Raw genomic sequence first — 22888 nt, 5'->3', positions numbered from 1 at the left:
TGTCTTCTAATACAATGGTTTTCTCAGTGTACATTTAGATATTTATTATCTGTCGAGACTGTTCCACATTTATGTCTATACACATTCAGTTGGAATTTCTCATTCATGCAGTTTCTCTTTCTGTTTCTTGTTAGAAGTTTTCCATGTGAAATCAAACAGGCTAAACCTCACTGGCTGTAAACAGTAGAAAATAGCATTACTTTAATTACATTTTAAGCAGTACAGTAATTAAGCATTGAGTGTAACCAATTATGTACATACATGTACATACACAGTAGTAGGACTTAATTCACTCTATCTAAGGAAGACAACTCTCAAGTGGATGAATATAACTAATTGGTAAAAAAAAAATACCCTTCTTAAATAGTGAGTTTCAAATGATTCTTAAGAAAATCAAGATTTAATTAACACATGTTCAGTTTACAGAATATTACCGAGCATTGTCTTATACCTCTAAACTTTATTACAGCTTCCCCACACCCCACCCCAACCCATAATCAATTGCAAGAGGGCTGGGTATTCGTGGCCAATTTTAAACTAAAATAATATTCTTGAGAAGAAAAATTCAATTTTAAAATAAACGAAAATATTCAGTGTTTCAGTAAGCTACATAATGTAGAATATCTGTCCATCTGACCTGTGATCTTGTCGTCTGCTCCCCGCTCCTTGCCCGGATCTCGGTCTGGCCAGGACTTGGCTTTCTTCCGGTTCTTGTCCGACTTGTCGCGCTTTTTGTCGAGAGGCGGAAGGGATTTCTTGTGCCGCCTGGACTTGCCTCGCTTTTCTGAATGTATCTCTTCAGACGATCCAAAGTTTTCACGCGCTGACAAGATCTCGTCCGCGAGATGTTTGGTGTGACCTCGGGGTGGGATGCTGGCTTCACTGAATTTGTCTGGACTCTCCGATGACAAGTGTCTGTTGGGTTTTATTTTAAAATTCGTTTTGCGATTAAGTGTTTCCCAGTCCTCTTGAGTTTTGTCTTAAAAAGAAAGTATAATCTTTAAGTTCTTTTAAAGTTCCTGTGGCAAAATTAAGATTCAATGCGAAGAGATAAATAAATATTGCCTCCGATGATCAAATCCTCGCTGAACTACTTGGCTACCATCATTATTGTGAACTTAAATTACTTTAACAAATGTGTTTTTGAAAAACAAGAACAGTCGCTTCAAGTAAGAAAAATAATCATTACATGTGTCCTCTAGAAAAAAAAACATACCCTTGTAATAGAAATATAACAACACTTGAAATATTGCAATATACCCTGCATAGTTAGATTTTAGGAGACGGTTTGTTCGCTACCTTGACTATCTTGGTCAGTGCCTGAATTCCCAAAGTCCTTCCAGAACTTGTCTACGTCCTCCTGAGTCTTTAGCACGCCCTTCCTTTGTAGGTCATCAGAAAGTCGTACAACCTTAAGAAAGGTTACAGTTTACTCACAGTATGGAGGAGTTTACAAACCATGACTAAATTTCATGAAATATGTTATGATATGACGGTATTAACCATTTATGTAATAGTGCATGGTGTTTGCCTGCATACTAATGCGCCAGCTTTAATAAATTTGTTTTTTCAACCAATCCCATATCCAATGTTAAAGTTTGGGGAAGTTGTAAGAAAAACATGAAGCATTATCCTACAAGTAATGCAAACAATTGAATTTGAAACTATGTTTGATTAAATAGAAAAAAATGACGACTACCAACCTCTCCCCCCGATAAAAAGAATTCCCAGAACATTAAAAAAAATATGGAGTTGGATAGTTTTCGTAATTCAGTTGTAAGAGGGCAAACAAATTTAAAATGTCTGATATATAAGAATTTATTTTAACATTTGTTGGTGTGACAATCTGACTTGTACGGTATAATCGCCTATAGAGGTGTACCCACCTTTCTCATCTTAGACTTGGGGAGCTTCTTGACGTACGGCAGGTCATTTACCAACCCCTGCTTTGGACGTTTTCGTATGCTTTGTTTGAATCGTTCCTTCAATCATAAAAACAAACAATGCCCATGTATAGGTAAAATTCAATATATCAACATGTACATCTATCGAGTATGATTCCCTCTATTTCTTACGAAAACTTATGGTCAATTCATAGATATATATATAGAAACAACCAGACTGAAATCTACACGTCCCGTTTATCGATTGGTCAAAACCTACAGGGACCTAAGAAATACATAATATAGTCATGGAGATGGCAGACTCAAAGTCTCACAGGAGACGATTTGGCTGTTTCTTTTAGCAAACATATCTCCTACTGCAGCTTTATCCATCTTAGGAACTCCTCGTCGCTTATCTTCCTGTTACCTACCTCCTCCTGTGCTTTTTATCCTCCTGAGGAACTCCTCGTCACTTATCTTCCTGTTACCTACCTCCTCCTGTGCCTTTATCCTCTTGAGGAACTCCTCGCCACTTATCTTCCTGTTACCTACCTCTTCCTGGGCCTTTATCCTCCTGAGGAACTCCTCGCCACTTATCTTCCTGTTACCTACGTCTTCCTGCGCCTTTATCCTCCTGAGGAACTCCTCGCCCCTTATCTTCCTGTTACCTACCTCCTCCTGCGCCTTTATCCTTCTGAGGAACTCCTCGTCACTTATCTTCCTGTTACCTACCTCCTCCTGCGCATTTATCCTCCTGAGGAACTCATCTTCCGGTTACCTACCTCCTCCTGTGCCTTTATCCTCCTGAGGAACTCATTTTCCTGTTACCTACCTCCTCCTGCGCCTTTATCCTCCTGAGGAACTCCTCGTCACTTATCTTCCTGTCCTCCCTCTGTTTCTCCACTTTGGCCTGTAGCTTCTGGATGTATTTCTCATAGCGTTCCATCTGTTCCCTGGCCACCGCCTCTATTCTGATCGCACGGTTCTGTAGAAATATAATATATAGGACTTAAATGACCACTGGAATGTACTATATAGAGGTAACAGAAGGAAACAATTACCATATCTAATTATACTGTGTCAGATTATGATTTTCAGTATATAGAAATCTGTAACTAGTTTTGTACGTATATACGAAGCAAGTTTCATACTATACTCTGCCTATAAGACATTTTACATCTTCAAAAACTTAATGCGGAAACGTTATCGATTTAAGATGCGCTTTGTATGCAAATTGGTATACTAATTCAAAATATGAGCAAAAGCTACGTCATTTTCCATGCCATGGCAACATCTCCGAAATTAATCTTTACTCTGATAACGAAAAATCGACCTCTTCTTCATCTTCGCTGCCTCTTCTTGTCTTAATGCATTTTCATACCATATCCTCACGTGATTTACCCCATTCTCTCACGACCTCTGGTGAGAGAATGGATTTACTGTGGAATCATTTAATTTCGTGGGGGCCAATTTTCGTGGATTGTGGGTTTTTTGCTTGTTCGTGGGGATCTAATTTCATGGATGAGTCAGTTTTCAGTTTCAGTAGGTAAGCAAAACCTTTTATAATTAGTTTTCGTTGAGGATGTAATTTCATGGGCGAGGGCTACCCACGAATACCACGAAAATTGAGCCACCACGAATTTTAATGAATCCACAGTACCCCTTCCCAGTATCACACCTCTGTCCAATATCGATACTTTCTAAAGAATCTTCTTTCGTCTGATATCTTCATTAGATTACACATTTTTTTTCTCTAGTATTGAGTATGCATGGCTTAAATCTGATACATTACTTCAATCATTGATGTATAGGGAGAGAGCGAACGGCCCAGTCTAACTCATCGTAAAAATAAATTGCAGTACATTATGAACAAATCAAAAATCTAAACGCCTTGCCCTATACACTTGATCTTTTGTCTTTGATAACTGTCTGTCTAGTGTCTAGACTTGCAAATTTATTGTTGTCTAATGTATCTATTCCTACTTACCATATATTCCCTTCTATCACTTGACTGTGTGAAATTTTCTGGGATACACACATAACCCCGCTTGTGTGGAACCATATACATAAGCATAGCTGCTACTTAAATTCTCCTGCAGATCACCCAGATAGAATACTTCACATGAACACTTCCCTAAACACTTTCCAACCCAATAAATCAAGTTTCTGTTCAATTTAGTCTATATTATTGTCATCTTATTCCGGAATGTCAGGAGACAAACGTACAGCTTCCTAACTTAATGATATAATGACAAGAACAAAAAAAATCGATAAGTGTTATTCATTTTGATCGCTTTAATAACTTTATACATGTATGTATATAGCTTTTGTTCACTGATTTACAAGCTCAGTGTAAGTGAAAGGCGACTAGTTGTATATGGAGATAAGACAGATCCCGAGAGCTTGTTTCAATGTAGTTTATTTGATGGTTCGGAATGTATATCACCCACACTCTTCCATTCTGTGTGTAACTAGGATTTTACATTTCTATTTGGAAATTCCACAGTGAATTAGTAAAAACCACGCAGTTGATTTGTGTTTGGGGCCACTTATTGAACTTCACAGTGTTCATTTCTTATATATCATTTATTCATCTAGGATTAATAATCAATGTAAAAGGCCTATCTGAGGATCAATAATTTTGAAATAAGTTGCAATAAATAATGCAATATGCACTATCATGAAGTATCATTTTTACGGATATAGTTGTCAAGTAACAAAAATCGATACCCTGTATTTTTAAACTAACTATCCGAAAAATGCATTTCTAAATTTGACACTACTCAAACTATCATATTGCTTGGATACATTGATTTGACAGAATTAAGGTTTTCATATTGTTTAAAAATATTCAGTATATGACATTTTTTAAAAATTCTCGTTGTTGCTTTTTACATGAACCAAACAGAGATAATGTTTCCTGCATTACGCAATATCTATTTTTAGAAAGCCCGCACCTCTGTGGTTTTCCGGGACTCTGTGCTCAGTATGTCCGGCTGGGTACTTCTAGTCCTTCTTAAACTGTCGGAATACCGGATCTTGGTTTTCTTTTTCTTCTTTTCCTTTCTTGGCTAAAGCAAATTCAATATGTAAAACTTAAAGTTTACAAACCAAATACACACACTGTTGTATTTTTCTCTGGGAATGATATTTTAACGTACTAGTAATTAAAATGCAGACAATTTGGGTTTGCGGATATAATTGATCATTCAATGACAAAAAATGATTTCCTATTGACGCTGTTAATAGGGAATATATTGAAAGTCATTTGTCAAGCTAAGGGTTATTTCTCTTAAATGAGGGTCAGTACCTTACAACTTGGGACATACATTATGAAGGATTAAGGGATCTACCGTCTTCGCTGTATAAATTGGGGATACCGAGGAAGGAGGAGTTATCTCTCTTACAGGAATGCCTATTGTACCTTAAAACATAGGACAGAAAGAAAGTCATGTGATAACAAAGCCAAGTGTAACCTACCGTCTCCTCGCTGATTGGTTCGCTGTACAGATTGAGGATACTGGGGAAGCTGGAGGAGGACCTCATCTTGAAGCCGTAGCGGCTGAGGCGGGACATGGGCGTGTCTGTGTTGGCGGTGTAGTTAGAGAACGTGTCTAGCTGTGTGGAGGACGTGCTCAGGTTGTCCTCATGGTACTGGTCCCCGGACTCCGTGTACAGGTGACTGGACGGACCAGAGACCATCTGAAACCAAAAATAAAGGGGGTTCTATAGTCTATACACAGGTGACTGGAGGGCCCAGAGACCATCTGTAAACGCGCACAGAAATTAAGGGGGCTCTATAGTCTATACACAGGTGACTGGAGGGCCCAGATATCATCTGTAAACAAAAACAGAAAATAAGGGGGTTCTATGGTCTATACACGGGTGACTGGAGGGCCCAGAGACCATCTAGATCCAGAAACAGAAATTAAGGGGTCACTTGAACCGGAAACGGAATTTATACTACACACTGGAACCAGAAAGAAAAATTAAGGACGCTCTATATACACTAAAGACATGTACAGGAACTAGACACATAAAACAAAGGGCGCTCTATACAGGTGACTGGATGGAGCATAGACAAACTTGAACCACAAACAAGTTGTGCTTCCCTGGAATCAGAAACAAGTGAAATTAGACCATGGTATAGTGAACCATATATTTGCACGTATATTCCTCGCCAAGGTAAACACGGGTTATTTCTGTTGATAAAATTATTATATTGTTGTCATTCAACATTTTCATGGGATATAATGTAATGTGAAAATGTAGTATTGTTGTAATTGATTCTTTACTCTTTGTTAGATATTAGTTTTATGGCATCAACAGAAACACGGGGTAAAGTCAAACGTTGTTCTTTTTCATCCAGTTGAATGAACATTTACCTAGATTTAAAAATGTGGTTAATGTATGTTTCAGTAACATGTTACAAACCTCAATTTTCAGCTGCCAATCTTTCATTTGGGACAAATGTTCATTAATATTTTATGAAAAAATATCAAAATTTGGAGTTGACGACTTTTTCAATTATTATATTACAAAAAATGTATATTATATTTTCAAAACAAAATAAATTGTATTAATATTAAATATTACATCATCTGTAATTCAAGATAATATTGTATAATATTTACATTTTACAGTATCTTCTATTGAAATTTACAGTGCGCACGTTCAGATCTTTGTTTCAAGTAACTAAGATTAGTTAAAAAACAGAATGGACAACATCGTCTCATTCTGTTGTCCCGACCCAAAGTGAACATACACAGCACAATCATATATATAACAAGTCATGTGTTATAAAACTATATTTACATTTTCAAATTCCAGTATCTTTGTCTGTGATAACACTACGAATCAAATTTGTAACGTATATGTAGTCAATTTGGGAAAATTATATAACATAACTGATAAGAATCATTCTTTGAATATAATGATGTGATCCATTGCAGTCGGGCGTGATCAAATCAATCCTAAAAACATTTGGACTTTATTGGATTTGATCACCTCCCGACCGTAATTGATCACCTCATAATACTTTAAGCAGGCTAATTTACGCTTGGATTAACAAATACTTAGTAAGTTAATATAGGACTGATCCAAATGTAAACGGATGCTGCGTGTCTTGAGAGAAATTCAGTGTTACGTCCTATCAGTTTAAGTAACACTAGAAGATCTGTGCGGCCTGTGTGAGGGAAGGGTAAACATTGTAGAGTGCCGGGGTTTAACTTTTTAAAATCTTCTATAACCGTATAAGTCTAAGCTCTGAGGTCTTTAAACCTTTAATACTCCCATACATAAACTGAATGCGTTCATTTAACTTCTGGTAAAGTAGCAATTTGTACAGTGCTACTAGTATTTCGTTTTGGGAATGGCGGTGGCAACATTAAAACATAATCGTCAGGGACCAAAACATTGTACAACAAAGCTTTATAAAGTTACGAGAAAATATCAACTGAAATGTATGAAAAGCCCCAAGATGGACTGTTCAAAATCATATTCAATTGGATAATACAATCTACAACAGACATCAACATTGTCGGAATGTATTTTAAATTAAAAATGTAATTTTAACGGGTTTTTTGTGAATTATTAATATTCAATGACTAGTATTTGCACCATATCAATACGTTATTATTAAATGAATTATTGGGCTACATAGAAACAAATTTTTTTCTTTATAAAGAAGCTAGTAACAACTGTCTTCAAACTCATTTAATTCTTATTTTATATTAAAATTGACATTCAGTTTGGCAGATTAAAAATACTGTTGATATCTTTATGTAAAATCATAAAAACTCTTTTAGTTTAGAAGGTCGAAATACTATAAAAATGGCAAAATCCCTCAGGTTTTTGTGTACTCTATGAAAATTATTTTGCAATGGTAAGAGTTAATGCAGATATCTTGATTAGTAATGTCATTAAAACCTGGATTTTTAAGACATCTGCAAGATTGGAGGTCCTAAGATTAAAACCGGCCCAGTGTTCTACATCAGCTTTCTTAAAATTTAAATTAATTACAGCTAAGTTTCCGGAGTCGGTGCCCGTTGTCCGATGGAATAAGGAAAGAGGACCGGCCAATTCTAATGTCCCCTTATAAAATTGAAATACGTATATCTTTTTACCGTTTTTGAAGTAGGAGGTATTGATCAATATGCAGTCTTAATGGTAACCATTAGAATCAATATAATTCTTACCGTGCTGGCCACTGTAGTAGACATTTCCTTAGAGTTTTACTGAGGAGATGTTAACCTTACATACTGTTTACCGTACACAGACCCGCCATTACATTTATTCAGCAGCGTTGAACGGATTAAGACAAAGAAGTAACAATGAATTCATAGGCTTTACTTAATTCTCGTTGTAATCATATTGAAGGCTGTTACTTAATAACCAAATTAAAAGGTCGGGCAGTGATTTAGGTTCTAATACACACGCACGCGTTGCTGATTGGCAACTTTGTTGAAAATTTATCCGAAATTCGTTTTATGCAGACTATGTACCATTTCTGAGTCTTTTAAAACAGCACATTGCGTTGTGAAATAAATATTGCATGTGCAAACACAACTTACTTTCTGTAAAATTGTTTTAAGGGTTAAAAAAAAAGCAGCGATTTTTACAGCATTTTTAAAAAGGGGTTCTTTAAACTTTTCTTCACGACACGAAAAATAGTTAATTGTATAGCTTCAGTTCATCAACAGGTTTTGCGTTCTAAGTCGCAATTAATTAGTACGTGTAATGGTAAGCGAATTATGAGATTTTTAGCAAGAAAATTTTATGTCCAACCAATGATCCAAAGTTTTGTAATTTATTGTCAAATTCCACTCTGTATTTAAGAAAAAAACTGAAAATTTTCATAACTAAATTTTGTGAGAAAGTCTGTTATCCCCGAGCAAAATATTCCAGCTCTGCTCATAGATCCATATTGTTTCTATATAAGTATGTAGATATATGACTTGTTCCTTTTGTACCATTAATTTTAATTCTTTTATGTTTAAAATTGGGAAACTGTACAGCAGCTTCTTATTAACCTCACAAACCTATGTCAAACAAAGCATCTATATATTGAACTGAATCAAGGTACATTCCTGTTTGGAGAATACAAAACTAGAGAAAATATTAGACAGAGCAATATTATATTTATGACAATTAAGCAATACACATAAAGAAGTAGATGATTTGAAAGTAACTTATCGGTCTTATGAAAAATATAATTCTGAGAAATATTTGATAAAGTTGAAGTTTTGATATATTTAGCTTCATATTGTTCGTAAGACGCTTCACCAAGTTAATTTGTATTATTGTATCAAATAATATTTCATATGATTGGAGTCCTTGAAAAACTATGGTGTTCCGATGGGCCACTTCGACCTTCGCACTTTCGCCTTTAGGGGATGCGAGAATGCGAAGTTGCGAAGGCGAAAGCGCGAAAGTGCAACGGCGAAGGAGCGAAAGAGCGAAGATGCGACGGTGAAGCGCGAAGATGCGACATTATCGCCAAGGTTTTTCGATTAATCCTTATATTATCGGAACGCATGCGCTAGGCCATCGTGCTTACTATGAATGTTTATAAATATTTTAATGTTTACATATGACATGTATGTTTACAAGTGCTGGTTATGCCTAACCATTATATACTCCACATAAAATGTAATGTCCGCCATAATGTGTACATATGCTCATCTAGACTCCTGTCACTAACCAGCTCCCTGTTTACCGTGGATCAAACACAGTAACATTCTAATATTATTGTGCGACACTCCTTGTTCATGCATGGATATAGAGGGAGAGAGAGGATCCCCTCGGAAAATTTAATATTAATAATTTCACACAGTAAAGGGGGAGATGGGGTCCAGAAAATTTAATTTTATTAATTTTGTATAATAAAATTTCCAAAATATGCCTCGGACCCCCCCCCCCCCCCCGCCAAAACAATTATCCCTCGACACCCGCTCCCCCTCCCCCTAAAAACAGATCTGCGCGGGTTTTTGAAAATAAATTCAAAAAAGTTCGTTTTCTGCCTCACGTGTCATTATACAGGTAAAATTGTCTTTAAACGATATAGAGAGTCTCATAGTTATAAAAATGCAAAAACGCGAAGATGCGAAGGCGAGAGTGCGAAGTTGCGAAGGCGAAGGAGCGATAGTAGTATCGCTTCTTCGCCTTTGCAACTTCGCACTTTCGTTTTCACATCTTCGCGCTTCGCCGTCGCATCTTTGCACACTCGCTCCTTCGCCGTCGCACTTTCGCCTTCGCATCTTCGCACTCTCGCATCTTCGCCTTATAGGCGAAAGTGCGACGGTCGAAGTGGCCCCATCGGAATACCATAAAAAAGCAGCTCATTGGAGTTTGTTCTATGCCGATACTGACTGAACGTTACTCATTTTTTTACCAAGGTTAATAATGTAGATGGTACAAGTGATCAGAAAATTCTCTTTTAAATTTCTATTCCATCCTTACAAGCTAAGTCCCTAAAACCGTTATCTTGTGTTTATGTATTCTAGAATTAGAAGTTTACAAGTTCTCTGGTTTTGCTCGGAGTGTATATAAGTTGTGTATATCTCTGATCTTTGATCAGTCTGTCTGAAGGCAGCTGAACCTTTCCCCTGCGTATGTGTTGTAACCCTTTTTATCTGGGACAGACATTTTAGCATTTGTCTTTTTCATGTATCCACGTCCATCAATAGATTGTTCCTTGGAGAAGTACTGTAGAATCATTAGAATTCGTGGTGGCTCAATTTTTGTGGTATTCGTGGGTAGCCCTCCCCCACGAATTTATATCCTCAACGAAAACAATTTTCATAGTGTTTGTTTTCTTGCTAAAACTGGAAATCTAAGCATCTACGAAATTACATCTCCACGAATAAGCAAAAAACCCACAATCCTCGAAAACTGGCCCCTACGAATTTTAATGGCTCCACAGTATTCAAAGAAGAGAACTCTTATTATTGTTTTGTATTGTGAATTTGGTTGATACCCAATGGAAATTCAGATAAAACACGTATAATTTTTTATAGGTCGAGAATATTGACCGAAAAAGATGAAACAAAAATCTTACATCAAAAATATTTTGATTAGAATATATTCAGTCTAATATTTAAATTGATTATACTAAAATGGCTGAAAGTAAAAGTAAAACTTATACATATACATTGATACATAAAGCATTGAATTATTAAATTCACAAGGACGAATCAAATTTTGATAATGTTTTGATACACTATCTAAAAAGATACAATTACTTTTTTGTAGATTTCAAACATGAAATCACCACGTACCAATCGAAAGTGGACGTTTGACCGTGACATGAAAGAACCAGTGCTCATTGCAATCGACACGAAATAAGAGATGAATTCCATTACATACTTAGCTGTAATTCATTGCAACAAGAACGCATTCAATGTTTATTAGCAAAAAAGGCGTGAAAGGAAAGGGCACCCCTTTAAATCCACCACTGCTATGTCAAACTATCACGTGAAGATCACGCCAGTATGGAACGCCAAATTAACATATATTCAAATATTTGTACCTTTCTTCAAATAATTGTACCTATCTTCAATTAATTGTACCTATCTTCAAATCATTTGAAGATAGGTACAATTGAATTAAAGATAGGTACAATTATTTGAAGATAGGTACAATTGAATTGAAGATAGGTGTAAATAATTATACCTATCTCTAAATAATTATACCTAGGTACAAATGAATTATACCTAGGTACAAATAAATTATACCTATCTTCAATTCAATTAAAGATAGGTTCAATTGAATTATACCTATCTCTGATTCATTTGAAGATAGGTAAAATTCATTTAAAGATAGGTACAATTGATTTGAAGATAGGTTCAATTCAGACATATCTACAAAGGATTTGAAGATAGGTACAATTCAATTACACCTAGGTTCAATTCGTTTTGTGTATTGTTGAAAATAATGAACGCTCCCTTGAAGACATTTCAACATGGAGGGAAACGAGGGAAGAAATTTTTGAAAATAAAGATAAAAAATATTAAAATCATGCATTCTGACTGTATTTCGATCTAAACGTTCTACATAAAACAATTAATATAAAAAATTAATGTTAAAAAGAATTGTAAAATATGTGATTAATATTGAAGATAGGTTCAATTCAATTGTACCTATCTTTAATTCAATTGTACCTATCTTCAATTCATTGCATTTGTACCTATCTTCAAATCAATTGTACCTATCTTCAAATGAATTTAAGATAGGTATAATTTAATTGTACCTATCTCTAATTCAATTTGAAGATAGGTACAATTGAATTGAAGATAGGTACAATTGAATTGAAGATAGGTACAATTGAATTGAAGATAGGTTCAATTATTTGAAGATAGGTACAAATATTTGAATATATGTTAATTTGGCGTTCCATAGACCAGGAAGTGTAAATACCTACATAGATCGCCATGTTCAACTCATAGATGGGTGTGATTTGTTTATGAAGTTGTAACAGGTGCGCAAAGGATAATATGTGGTAAGTAACTGTATAGTCTATCACAGAAATAGTTCCCAAGATCTATAAGGAACAAATGAAGTCAAAATAAGCAGACACGTACAAACGTAATTCTTGCCAATCATGGAAAGGTCAATATCAAGAACGTTAACATAGACTTCACCTTTTTTTACTTGGTAAGAAGTAAAATATATAAATATCAAAATCTTTTAAACAAAAACTAAGGCCAGAAAAACTTCAGATACTTCGGCCTAACCGAAAAGAAAAATTGAGCGCCCCCCCCCCCCCCCCCCCCGAAAAAAAACATTATGCCTGAATCTTTTCACTCTCCTGGAAAAAAAATTTCGGATTTACGCTGTTTCAAGGATTTGTTGCTTTTGGTTGTTTGTTAGCCATCTAGACTGAACATTATCATTACTTGATTATACTAACGAAATAACAAATTAATTAATTGTTTTTTTTTATTTCTTACAGAATTCTCCTGAAACACGTCAAGGTGTCTGACCATGGACCCCAGGGGTAATTGGGCCCAGGATGTGTTACGGTGTGATCTGTGTGAGACACCGGTCCTCCCCACAGAGTGTATGTACTGTGACATTTGTGACAACTATCTGTGTAGCCCATGTGTGGGGAAACATCTCTCAGACGAATCCACAGAACACAAAGTGGTGCCATTCAAAAAGCGTGGATCAACCACGAAATGTCAAAAACACTTCTCAAAAATATGTGAACTTTACTGTGAACAATGCGACATTCCTATTTGTGTGCAGTGTGCTTCAAAAGAACACAAAGGCCATGATTTCGTTGACATGGTGGAAACATTAGATAACCAAAGAAAAATTATGTTGAGAGATTTACAGGAACTAGAGAAATCTATTTATCCTAAGTATCAGGAGATTGCATCTATCATCCCAGTTCAGAGAGCTGATCTGAATGAAAATTCCTTGAAAATTTCAAAAACTATTGACAAACATGGAGAAGACTTGCACAGAGAAATAGACACCATGATCAAGAAACTGAAATCAGATCTTGGTGAAATGGATTCCAAATATCTGGCTGTCCTAAATAAAAAAGAGAAGGAAATCGTGGTCATGATTTCTGAAATCAAACAGAGCATTGCTGATCTGAAGAAATTACTGAAGTCCAATGATGTCAGTCTTGTCTCTGCCTACAAATCCAGAAATGTTGAATTCAGAAGATTGCCTCCTAAACTCACAGTGTCCTTACCAAGTTTTACCCCTCAGAAGATAAACAAAGAACAGCTTTATCAACAGTTTGGTTCTCTGTCAGCGTTATCCATCAAAACAGAAGAACATGGCCACACAATTGATTTCCCTGGTGCTGAGTCCTCACCCTCAGGAAGATCACTCATTGATATACCACGGATCATCAGAGAGATAAACACTGAGTATGGAGTCCTTTCTTTATTACGCAGTGTTTCCTATCTCAGTAATGATGAAATCTGGATGAGTGGTAGTAGCAATATGATGAAATTGTATGATCTGGAGGGGAAACTAGTGAAGTCGGTCCAAACGAAGTCAGGGAAATGTCCATTTGATATAGCAGTGACAGGAAGTGGGGATCTAGTTTATACTGATGAGAGTGATAAAACTGTGAACATAGTGAAGAATACAGAGATACAGTCAATGATCACAATACAGGAGTGGATGCCTCACAGTGTCTGTAGTACCTCCTCTGATGACATTCTGGTTGTCATGGACAGTGTTGATGGTAAACAATCAAAAGTTGTGCGTTACTCCGGCGCCACAGAGAAACAAAGCATTCAGTTAAATGACAAAGGACAACCTCTCTATTCAGCAGGTTTCTTTAAATATGTTACCGAGAACAGAAACTTAGATATCTGTGTAGTTGATAATCAAGCTATGGCAGTAGTGGTGGTGAATCAAGCTGGAAGACTTCGTTTTATCTACACTGGTAACCATACAACTAAAGCGTCATTCTTTCCACGCGGCATCACAACAGACAGCCAGAGTCGCATCCTGATATCAGACAATGCCCTACACCGTATCTACATCCTGGATCAGGACGGACAGTTTATTCGCAACATTGACAACTGTCATTTACAGGGTCCATGGGGTTTATGTGTGGACACCAGAGACAACCTCCTTGTGGCCGAGAACAAAACACGTAAAGTGAAGAAAATCCAGTATCTAACATAAACAAATTGTGTTATTATCTCAATGACATGACTGCATGAATGTATGAATTTATCAAACATGATATACTGGATCTTTTACATGGGGAAATGTTAAAAAAAATCACTGTGTATATTGTTTGTTTAAACAGAGTCTTTCAGATAAGGAATGTATTAAAATTCGTCTTACATAAAAATGTATTTTAAATATTTCATGTATTTTTAAATATCTGTAGTTTGAAATAATGAAATTTGAAAAGAACTTTATCTCCTGAATATATCAAGAGATTAATTGATTAAATGTGTATATGTATAAACTGTAATTAACGTGTGTTTTAATTTGTTGTGTACTATATATATAACTAGATTGTTTTTATTTCAAACATTAAGAATTTTAGTGTAAATAAATTACGAAATTTGGTTTGTTACTTTACTGCATTAGTTTTAACATATTACACATGTGTTTTCTTTAGACTGAGGTACTGTTTGTATTTATCCTAACTTCAATGTCAACTACTTCATTATGGTGGCATTGATCTGCCACCTACGGAAACGTTTAACCGCCTCTCATTGTTGCGTTAGACCGCGATATATTCACATAAGTATGTTGTCATATATTATTGTTTCAAAGTTTAGCAATTTAATTATGACAACAAACTTTATTGAGTGACACCATTTCGACATGTGTTTGACGTCTTAAGCACTTTAAGGAAGGAGTCTTTTCTGGTTTTCGACTTGTCAAACGTAAATTTGATTAATTGTTCATTAAATCAAGATGAAAGGATATTAAAATAGTATATTTTTCTTTCTTTTTTACTATCATAAAACTTGGCATAGAAAAATGTAATCAATGTTTCGAATCGAACAAGGACTATATTTTTGGCGTAATATTGGCGTAGGAAAATATCACATGTTGTGCAATTCAGAATTGCTGCAGATTAATGAGTCTGTTTTAGCATTTTAAAAACAATAACAATTCAATGTTGGATTTTTTTACTAATGTGAACTAATCATATGATACTTGGGTTTCAGAATATGTTTTTAAAATATGATTTGCCTATCAAATTACATTTTAAAAAGCCTTTTAAGCGCCCATTCTTTACATTGATTTTTGTGAAAAAAATCACTAAAATCAGTTTTTCTCTCTTATAAAATGGTCAATATATTAGCTTTTCTGTCAATTTATATCTTTATATAATGTCTTCATAATACATAAAAATCAGAAATATTTTATTATTGGAAGCATAAAAAAATAATCAAAATTTCTTCAAAATATAAGAAAATTAGAGGAAATGCGGGCTAAGCAATATCAATTTTAGTATAAATATTTATTCCAATTTAGTAGTATAAGCTGATAACCACTCTGATGGTCTATGATTTCATTGAAGATTAGAATCTTCAAATCTTAAACAAATGTCTACAGAACTACAAAGAGCTACACTTATTTTCATCATCCTGTACGTTGAGGAAAAAGGAAGTGACCTTGACCTGACCTTTATGCGAAATCAAAAAGGTCAAATTTGATTAAACTGATAGAATCATTTTGTATTGTTATACTTTCATGTTAAATACTGAAATCTGATTGGTTAAGACGCAGTTAATAATATTTACTATTACCCTCAGCGTTAGCAACGCACTTGGCAACGGGTAACATTAAAAAATGTTACATGCGCGAAAATTATGCGCGTACGGTTCGCTGTAGAATTCACGTTATTCCTATATAGAATTATAAAAGCAGTAAATTTTTCTTAAAAATTAAGACATTCAGTATAACAAAATAAATAGTGCCTGTTTGGGAGGATAACAGTTGAAATTGACACCCCTCGAAAACCATTGTCAACCTCCGCTTCGCGTCGGTTGACAATGGTTTTCTCGGGGTGTCAATTTCAACTGTTACCCTCCCAAACAGGCACTATTTATATAATATGATCCGTTTGACTGTGTCAAAATTCCATGAATTTCTTATTATAAGAAGTATGTTTGATAATGAAAAGACTCCTTCCTTAATCAGTTAATGTCGAATTCTGCAATGTCGCGCTAAAATAATGCGTATAAACTATGCCGCCAAAATTAAATGTCGCAGAATTTATTGCAACATAATTTTGTTTGGCGAACTCACCTAGGCGACTTATTTAAGTCAGAGAGGAATTTTCACTAAAATTTGAACGACTGGAATAATTAGTTTCCGTATAGAATACTATGATATGGAGAAGAGATGGTAAACTCCTTAGATGTCTTGAGGTTAAACAGCTGTTAAAGCTCTGCTTAAAACCATACATACAGACTGAAATTAAGTTATATTCTTTTTCGTTACCATTAAATAATCTAAGTTATCGTGGTTCCCAACCCAAAGGGTTAGTCTTTCTTTTTTTACTTTTAAATTGAAGTTTAAGAAATATATAGAGCATTCGGAAATGCATATTTCTCTCAGTTATTTTATATTCAATTTTTCAAAAGCAATTCGAATTATGTAGAATCATCATTATTCCGCGGCATAGATAAAACTCTCCATGTATACATTTATACATGTATTATTGCATACATAAAATCGACATTGACATTAATTGGGTTAAATTGTTTCTCAAACTTAAGACGACAAACTTAAGTTGACATTCCTTGTAAACAGGCAAGAAGTCATCAAAATATGGACGCAAAAGCTTCACAAATTGTACAGTTTCAACATAATTAATTATCAATATTAGAGATAGCGAGAAAATTTCTACGCATTTATATAAATGCGACAAATTTATGACGTAAAATAATATTATGACTTAATCAAAGTCAACAAAGCTTGAAATGAGCGTTTAAATCATCCAAAATATATCGACTTGTATGTTTTCCTTTGTACAAGTCGACATAATTTTGACAATACATACATTTTATAGGAAGATGACACAAATTTTAATTTGCCATTGAGAGATTTAACACAACATCAAGAGGCGGTTATACGTTTTCGTAGCCTCCACATGTTAGAAAATTATGTCAACTTGTCGGTTGATTATTTCGACTTGTCAGATGATTATGTCGACTTGTCAGATGATTATGTCGACTTGTTGGATGAAAAGGTCAACTTATCAGATGATTATGTCGACTTGTCAGATGATTATGTCAACTTGTCAGATCTTTAGGTTGACTTGTCAGAAAATTATTATATTAACTAGAAACTAAATATTTTGTTGTCAAAGGGTGTTTGTGCCACTAACTGCCATTACTTTGTAATCATAATATCTGAAAAGTCGACATCAAGATCTTAACATAATTATCTGACAAGTCGACATTGAGATCTGACAAGTTAACAAAATTATTTGAAAGAAAAAATAAAATGAAGAATATTGTCATTCATGTTATAAGTCGACTTGTCAGATAATGATGTTCACTTGTAAGGTATTGTGTCGTCTTGCCAAATAATATTATTATACTTTCATGTTAAATACTGAAATCTGATTGGTTTAGACGCAGTTGATAATCCGTTCTATTACCCTCAGCGTTAGCAACACACTTGGCAACTGGTAACACAACGAATTGTTACATGCGCGTAAATTATGCGCGTACGGTTTGCCTCAGAATTCACTTCATTTCTACATAAAAGCAATAAATTTTCTTTAAAGATAAAACAGTCAGTATTATAAAAAAATAGTGCCTGTTTGGGAGGGTAACTGTTGAAATTGACACCCCTCGAAACCATTGTCAACCTCCGCTTCGCGTCGGTTGACAATGGTTTTCTCGGGGTGTCAATTTCAACAGTTACCCTCTCAAACAGGCAATATTTATATAATGTCGACTTGTCAGGTAATTATGTCAACTTGTCAGATCCTTATGTCGACTTGTCAGAAAATATTATGTCGACTGGATGGCACAAATTGGGCGTGGAAACGTTTTAGTATTTATTTTTTTCAATACGTGAATAAGTGACAAGTCGACATAAAGATCTGACAAGTCAACATAATTATCTGACAAGTCGACATTGAGATCAGACAAGTTGACATGATTATCTGACAAGTGGTGTCAGAACTATGCCACCATATTTTCATAGATAAGAAAACAGTGTATTATTAAAAAGGTTTTAATACTCTAAGTGACCTTTTACTATCAGTTATAAGGATTGTCAAGAATATTATATTTTGTTCTGCAGTCAAAAACTCAAACTGTATTGAGAATGGTGAAATTGTTAATGGATCAAAGTTACTCGATGTTATTTTGCAATAAAATTCGTGGACTTTTTAGCTCACGGAGACAAAGTCGGGGAGGGGGGCTTATGCTACACCCCTGCGTCGGCGTCTGCGTCCGGAAGTGGCTAAAGTTTTTGTTGCAGGTCCTGTATCTAAGTTACTACTTGTCCTATTAAACTTCACAAAACTTGCATGAATGATGCATCTGGACCTTCTTATGGACTTGAAAGAGTTGGATGCTGAATCTCGGCCATGAATTTCAAATGCTTGAGGGGGTTAAGGTTTTTGGAGCAGGTTAAAGTTTTTGGTGCAGGTGCCCTTTGATAGCAATTTTTTAGTTACTACTGGTCCTAGCTTCACCATTTATGATACTGATGCACCAGAGAGGCTTGAATACTGAATCTGGGTCATAGGTTTCGGATGCTGGAGGAGGTTAAGGTTTTTAGAGCTGGTTAAAGTGTTTGAAGCAGGTGCCCTCTGATGATTATAACTTAGTTATTACTGGTTCTAATGTCATCAAACTTGCATGGATGATGCGTCTAATGATGCTGATGCACCTGACAGGCTTGAATGCTGAATCTGAACCATAGGTTTTGGATGCTGGAGGAGGTTAAGGTTTTTAGAGCTGGTTAAAGTTTTTGGAGCAGGTGCCCTCTGATGACAATATCTTAGTTATCACTGGTCCTTACATCACCAAACTTGCATGGATGGTGCATGTTATGACACTGATGCACCTGATAGACTTGAATGTTAAATATGAGTAATAGATTTCGGATACTGGATGAGGTTATGTTTTTTTGGAACAGGTCACATGTTTAATAGATACTAGTACTATTTTAAACTTACATAGTAGATTTTACTATAATATAAATGAATCGTAGAGGTAGCTTCAGACGCAGAACCTGATCTCCTTATCAAGGATGCTTAAAATATAGTTATTACTGGTCCTTACATCACCAAACTTGCATGGATGGTGTATCTTCTGATAATGATGCATTTGACAGGCTTGAATGCTGGATCTGAACCAAAGGTTTCGGATGATGGATGAGGTTTAGTTTTTTTTTTTGGATTAGATCACATGTTTAATAGATAATAGACCGCATAGTTGATTAAACTATAATATAAATGAATTGAAGAGGTAGCTTCAGAAGCAGAGCCTGATCTCCATTATCAAGAATGCTAAAAATATCTACCTCACTCAAGCCTGCTTGATAGATGTGTTTGTTGTTAAATAATATAACATGAATTTTATGATATAGTATTGTATGATTTGATACACTTTTGTTTTATATGATACAATATTATATCATATATTACATTGTAAAAAGTTATATGATAATTTTTTTAAGATATGATATTTTATGAATTTTTTGAATTTTTTACGTAGAGCATCGCTATTTGTGAATAAATATGTCGCTTGATAGTCCTCGGGAAAGCAAAACACTTATTAGGTTAGTTACTGACTCACTACGGAAATGTATTGGGTTGATCAATCTCATAGACTTCGCCATCTATGAGATTGATCAACCCAATATATTTCCGGAGTGAGTCAGTAAGTAATCTAATAAGTAATAATATATTATATTTTATGATATTGCATTATGTGTAAAATACAATTATGTATAACACAATACACTGTCATATCATATGTTACAATGTCATATTGCATCATTATTTATTACAGTATTTTGTTGTATTATATCATATATATTGTTAGTATCATAGGATGCAATATCGTATTTTATAATTGTATTGATAAATGTTGTATCTTATAATGCGGTATACAATGAACATGTGATTATCATACAATTTTTAACATATGATAAAGTAGTACGATATTGTGTCAAAACAGTATCCATGTGTTACAAAATTTGGTCGAACGGTTTTATATATTAATTCACCGTATCACTTACAGCTCCCATGATTATTCATCAATCGTTGTTATTTATTATCATGCTTGAACGTGTTATTCTTTCATCCCATATCAATTGTTCATATGCATACTTTGTGTCATTTGAAAGCATGTTTTAACATCGGGTCTTAATGGCCTCGATCCTCTATTGTCTGTTTGCAATCATTTATTACGTTTTATCATTGCATGAACATACGTATGTCTTCGCTTGTATCATCGTTATAGTATAAAAGCTACTAGTACTTGTCGCATTTTGTAGATTAGACCCCATCTATCTATCTATAGTACTATATTAAAATAAAAGACTCGAATTTTTTGTCTTTAATACCGAGAAATCAGAAGAATACTGTCTTTTGTTTTATATATTTTAAACATCATTAGTACTTGAAGATTACCAATTTGTTTTTATTTTTTCTCAGTTAAGCTTCGTTAATTAATAATCAACGAAAACTCCTAAAAAATCCCGGAAATTACCTGGATTTTTTTAATTTTACAATCTTGCGCAATACATTCACGATAACGGGATCTTTAGTTTATGTTTCCACAATATCACATCTGCTTGAATAAACTCAGAAATGATGTTACAAATACGGGTAAATTTTCATTGGACTTTTGCTTTATATTCTGTTCATAAATAATAATGATTTCTTATGAGAGAGAGAGAGAGTATAAAATAACAAATATATATTTCAACAATGTATTTACTTTTGTCTTCGTAACGACAAAACAGATTTGATTACATGCAAAAAAGTTACATTATATTTGTTAGGAGAGTGAAGATAGAACATGTTTTATCGTAAAAATGAATAATGTCCTACGGACCCAGTTTTACAAAGAAAATACGTGCACGTTGGTGAAAAGGTGTTGAATTCTTCCATTCTATGGAATAAAACTTTTAGTTGAAAGGTATTTGCAGTCTCAAAATGGTTTGTTGTGATGAATTTGACTTAATTTCAAGGCAACTTCATTAACTTTCTCGAAAATCGTTCCGGAGCTATTCTGAAATTTTCTGCTACATTACGGGTATAAGGGAGGCATTCTAACTGTGGTGAGGGCCTTTCCCGAGACACAATTAGATTATTCAAACTAAGGGAGTGTAGTGAAACTAATAGCATTATTGTAGGCTTATAGCTTTGTTATGTAAATGTCAATAATAAGGTGTGTCGATGTACCTATTTCGTAAATGCACGCACGGGTCAAAGTCTAGTATCTTACTTTAATTATAGTAGATATAACTCATATTCTATTCAAGAAATTTACTGCGTGCACTTTCCCGTGTCTGTTTATTCCTGAGTGGCGTAGGGTCGTTTCGTTTCAGCTTTTGGCTAATTGAGGTTACCTAGGGGTACGTAAGGGTATATATATCCCCCCCCCTCCCCCATAGTCTGCTAATTAGCCAGACGCATAATTTTAAATCTCAGGGCAACATCGTATCTCCGTGAAAGCCTATATACACACTTCTGATGTGTCTCAGGCCCGTTTTGTAATTATTGTTATTTAAGATAGTATATTATAAAGCTGAGATACCCTTGTGGGATACCCAATATCTTATTGGTACGTGAAGTTGGAATTATGATTATTATATAATTATAGGAAACTCGAGGCCCATTATTGGGAAAATGGGAAGAGAATATTTGTAGAGTTTAAATAAGTACAAGTAGCTACTTTAATTATTTGTATTGGTAGGATTTTTATTCATGGGATGTGGGAGGGTTTTTGACTATGGGAGTTTGTGTGATTTTTCAATCATTATATCATGTGACAATTTTATTGTTCCATCTGAATAAATTATTGTTATAATATTAATCCTGACTTGTTCATTTATTTATTTTCAAATAAGGTTAACTTACAGGAGTGGAAAACTCACAAGTTTGCTTACTCCCACCCGGGAGTAGAATGCAACACAGCCTCGGTGAGCTTTGTAATCCGTGATTACTTATGATTAATTAATTTTGTTATACCGGTTATAATTATTTATTCAATAACCTTCAGAATAATCAAATGCAGGCAGGTTTTTAACATTTTATTTTAAGTTTATAAAATTTTAATTCTAAATTTGCATTAATCCTTTCAGACGCTGTACTTTGGTGATTGTGACACAATTACATAGTTCCTCGTTTGTATTATGCACAATTTATAATTACATTCATAATGTAAATTTGTTTGAAGCCAGAAATCATTTTTCTCCAAAAGTAATATGAATTTTAATTACTTTATTACATGTTTAGCTTATTATGCAATGGAAATAACTCGTGTAATAATTTTTTAATATTTCACTACGATGTCACAAAA

General features: G+C 34.6%; 2 protein-coding genes across 2 annotated transcripts; one reads left to right on the top strand and one right to left on the bottom strand.

Annotated features, from left to right (window-relative positions):
* Positions 1–76: 76 nt before the first annotated feature.
* Positions 77–8240, bottom strand: LOC105320291 (uncharacterized). Its single transcript, XM_011418165.4, has 8 exons — positions 8081–8240; positions 5364–5585; positions 4841–4954; positions 2716–2868; positions 1887–1982; positions 1300–1411; positions 638–979; positions 77–174 (listed from the first exon to the last, which is right to left on the bottom strand). Exons 1-8 carry the CDS (start codon positions 8102–8104, stop codon positions 161–163), a joined length of 1077 nt encoding a protein of 358 aa, XP_011416467.3. The 5' UTR covers positions 8105–8240; the 3' UTR covers positions 77–160.
* A 4001-nt stretch (positions 8241–12241) lies between these two features.
* LOC136272433 (E3 ubiquitin-protein ligase TRIM71-like) lies at positions 12242–14852 on the top strand. The gene is made up of 2 exons (XM_066073994.1): positions 12242–12381; positions 12835–14852. Exon 2 carries the CDS (start codon positions 12867–12869, stop codon positions 14538–14540), a length of 1674 nt encoding a protein of 557 aa, XP_065930066.1. The 5' UTR covers positions 12242–12381; positions 12835–12866; the 3' UTR covers positions 14541–14852.
* The last annotated feature ends 8036 nt before the right edge of the window (positions 14853–22888 follow it).

The sequence above is a fragment of the Magallana gigas genome, chromosome 10, assembly GCF_963853765.1.
Source record: "Magallana gigas chromosome 10, xbMagGiga1.1, whole genome shotgun sequence".
Classification (NCBI taxonomy): Eukaryota; Metazoa; Mollusca; class Bivalvia; order Ostreida; family Ostreidae; genus Magallana; species Magallana gigas.
Note: the sequence above shows the minus strand (reverse complement) of the source record. Positions and strands in the feature narration are given on the sequence as shown.

Excerpts from the sequence above, each read along its gene's own strand:
- LOC105320291 (XM_011418165.4), bottom strand. The coding sequence starts at position 8,104 with ATGTCTACTACAGTGGCCAGCACG. Across the intron at positions 5,586-8,080 it reads CTACTACAGTGGCCAGCACG|ATGGTCTCTGGTCCGTCCAG; the intron begins GTAAGAATTATA and ends TTTTGGTTTCAG. Across the intron at positions 4,955-5,363 it reads AACCAATCAGCGAGGAGACG|CCAAGAAAGGAAAAGAAGAA; the intron begins GTAGGTTACACT and ends AATTTGCTTTAG.
- LOC136272433 (XM_066073994.1), top strand. The coding sequence starts at position 12,867 with ATGGACCCCAGGGGTAATTGGGCCCAGGATGTGTTACGGTGTGATCTG.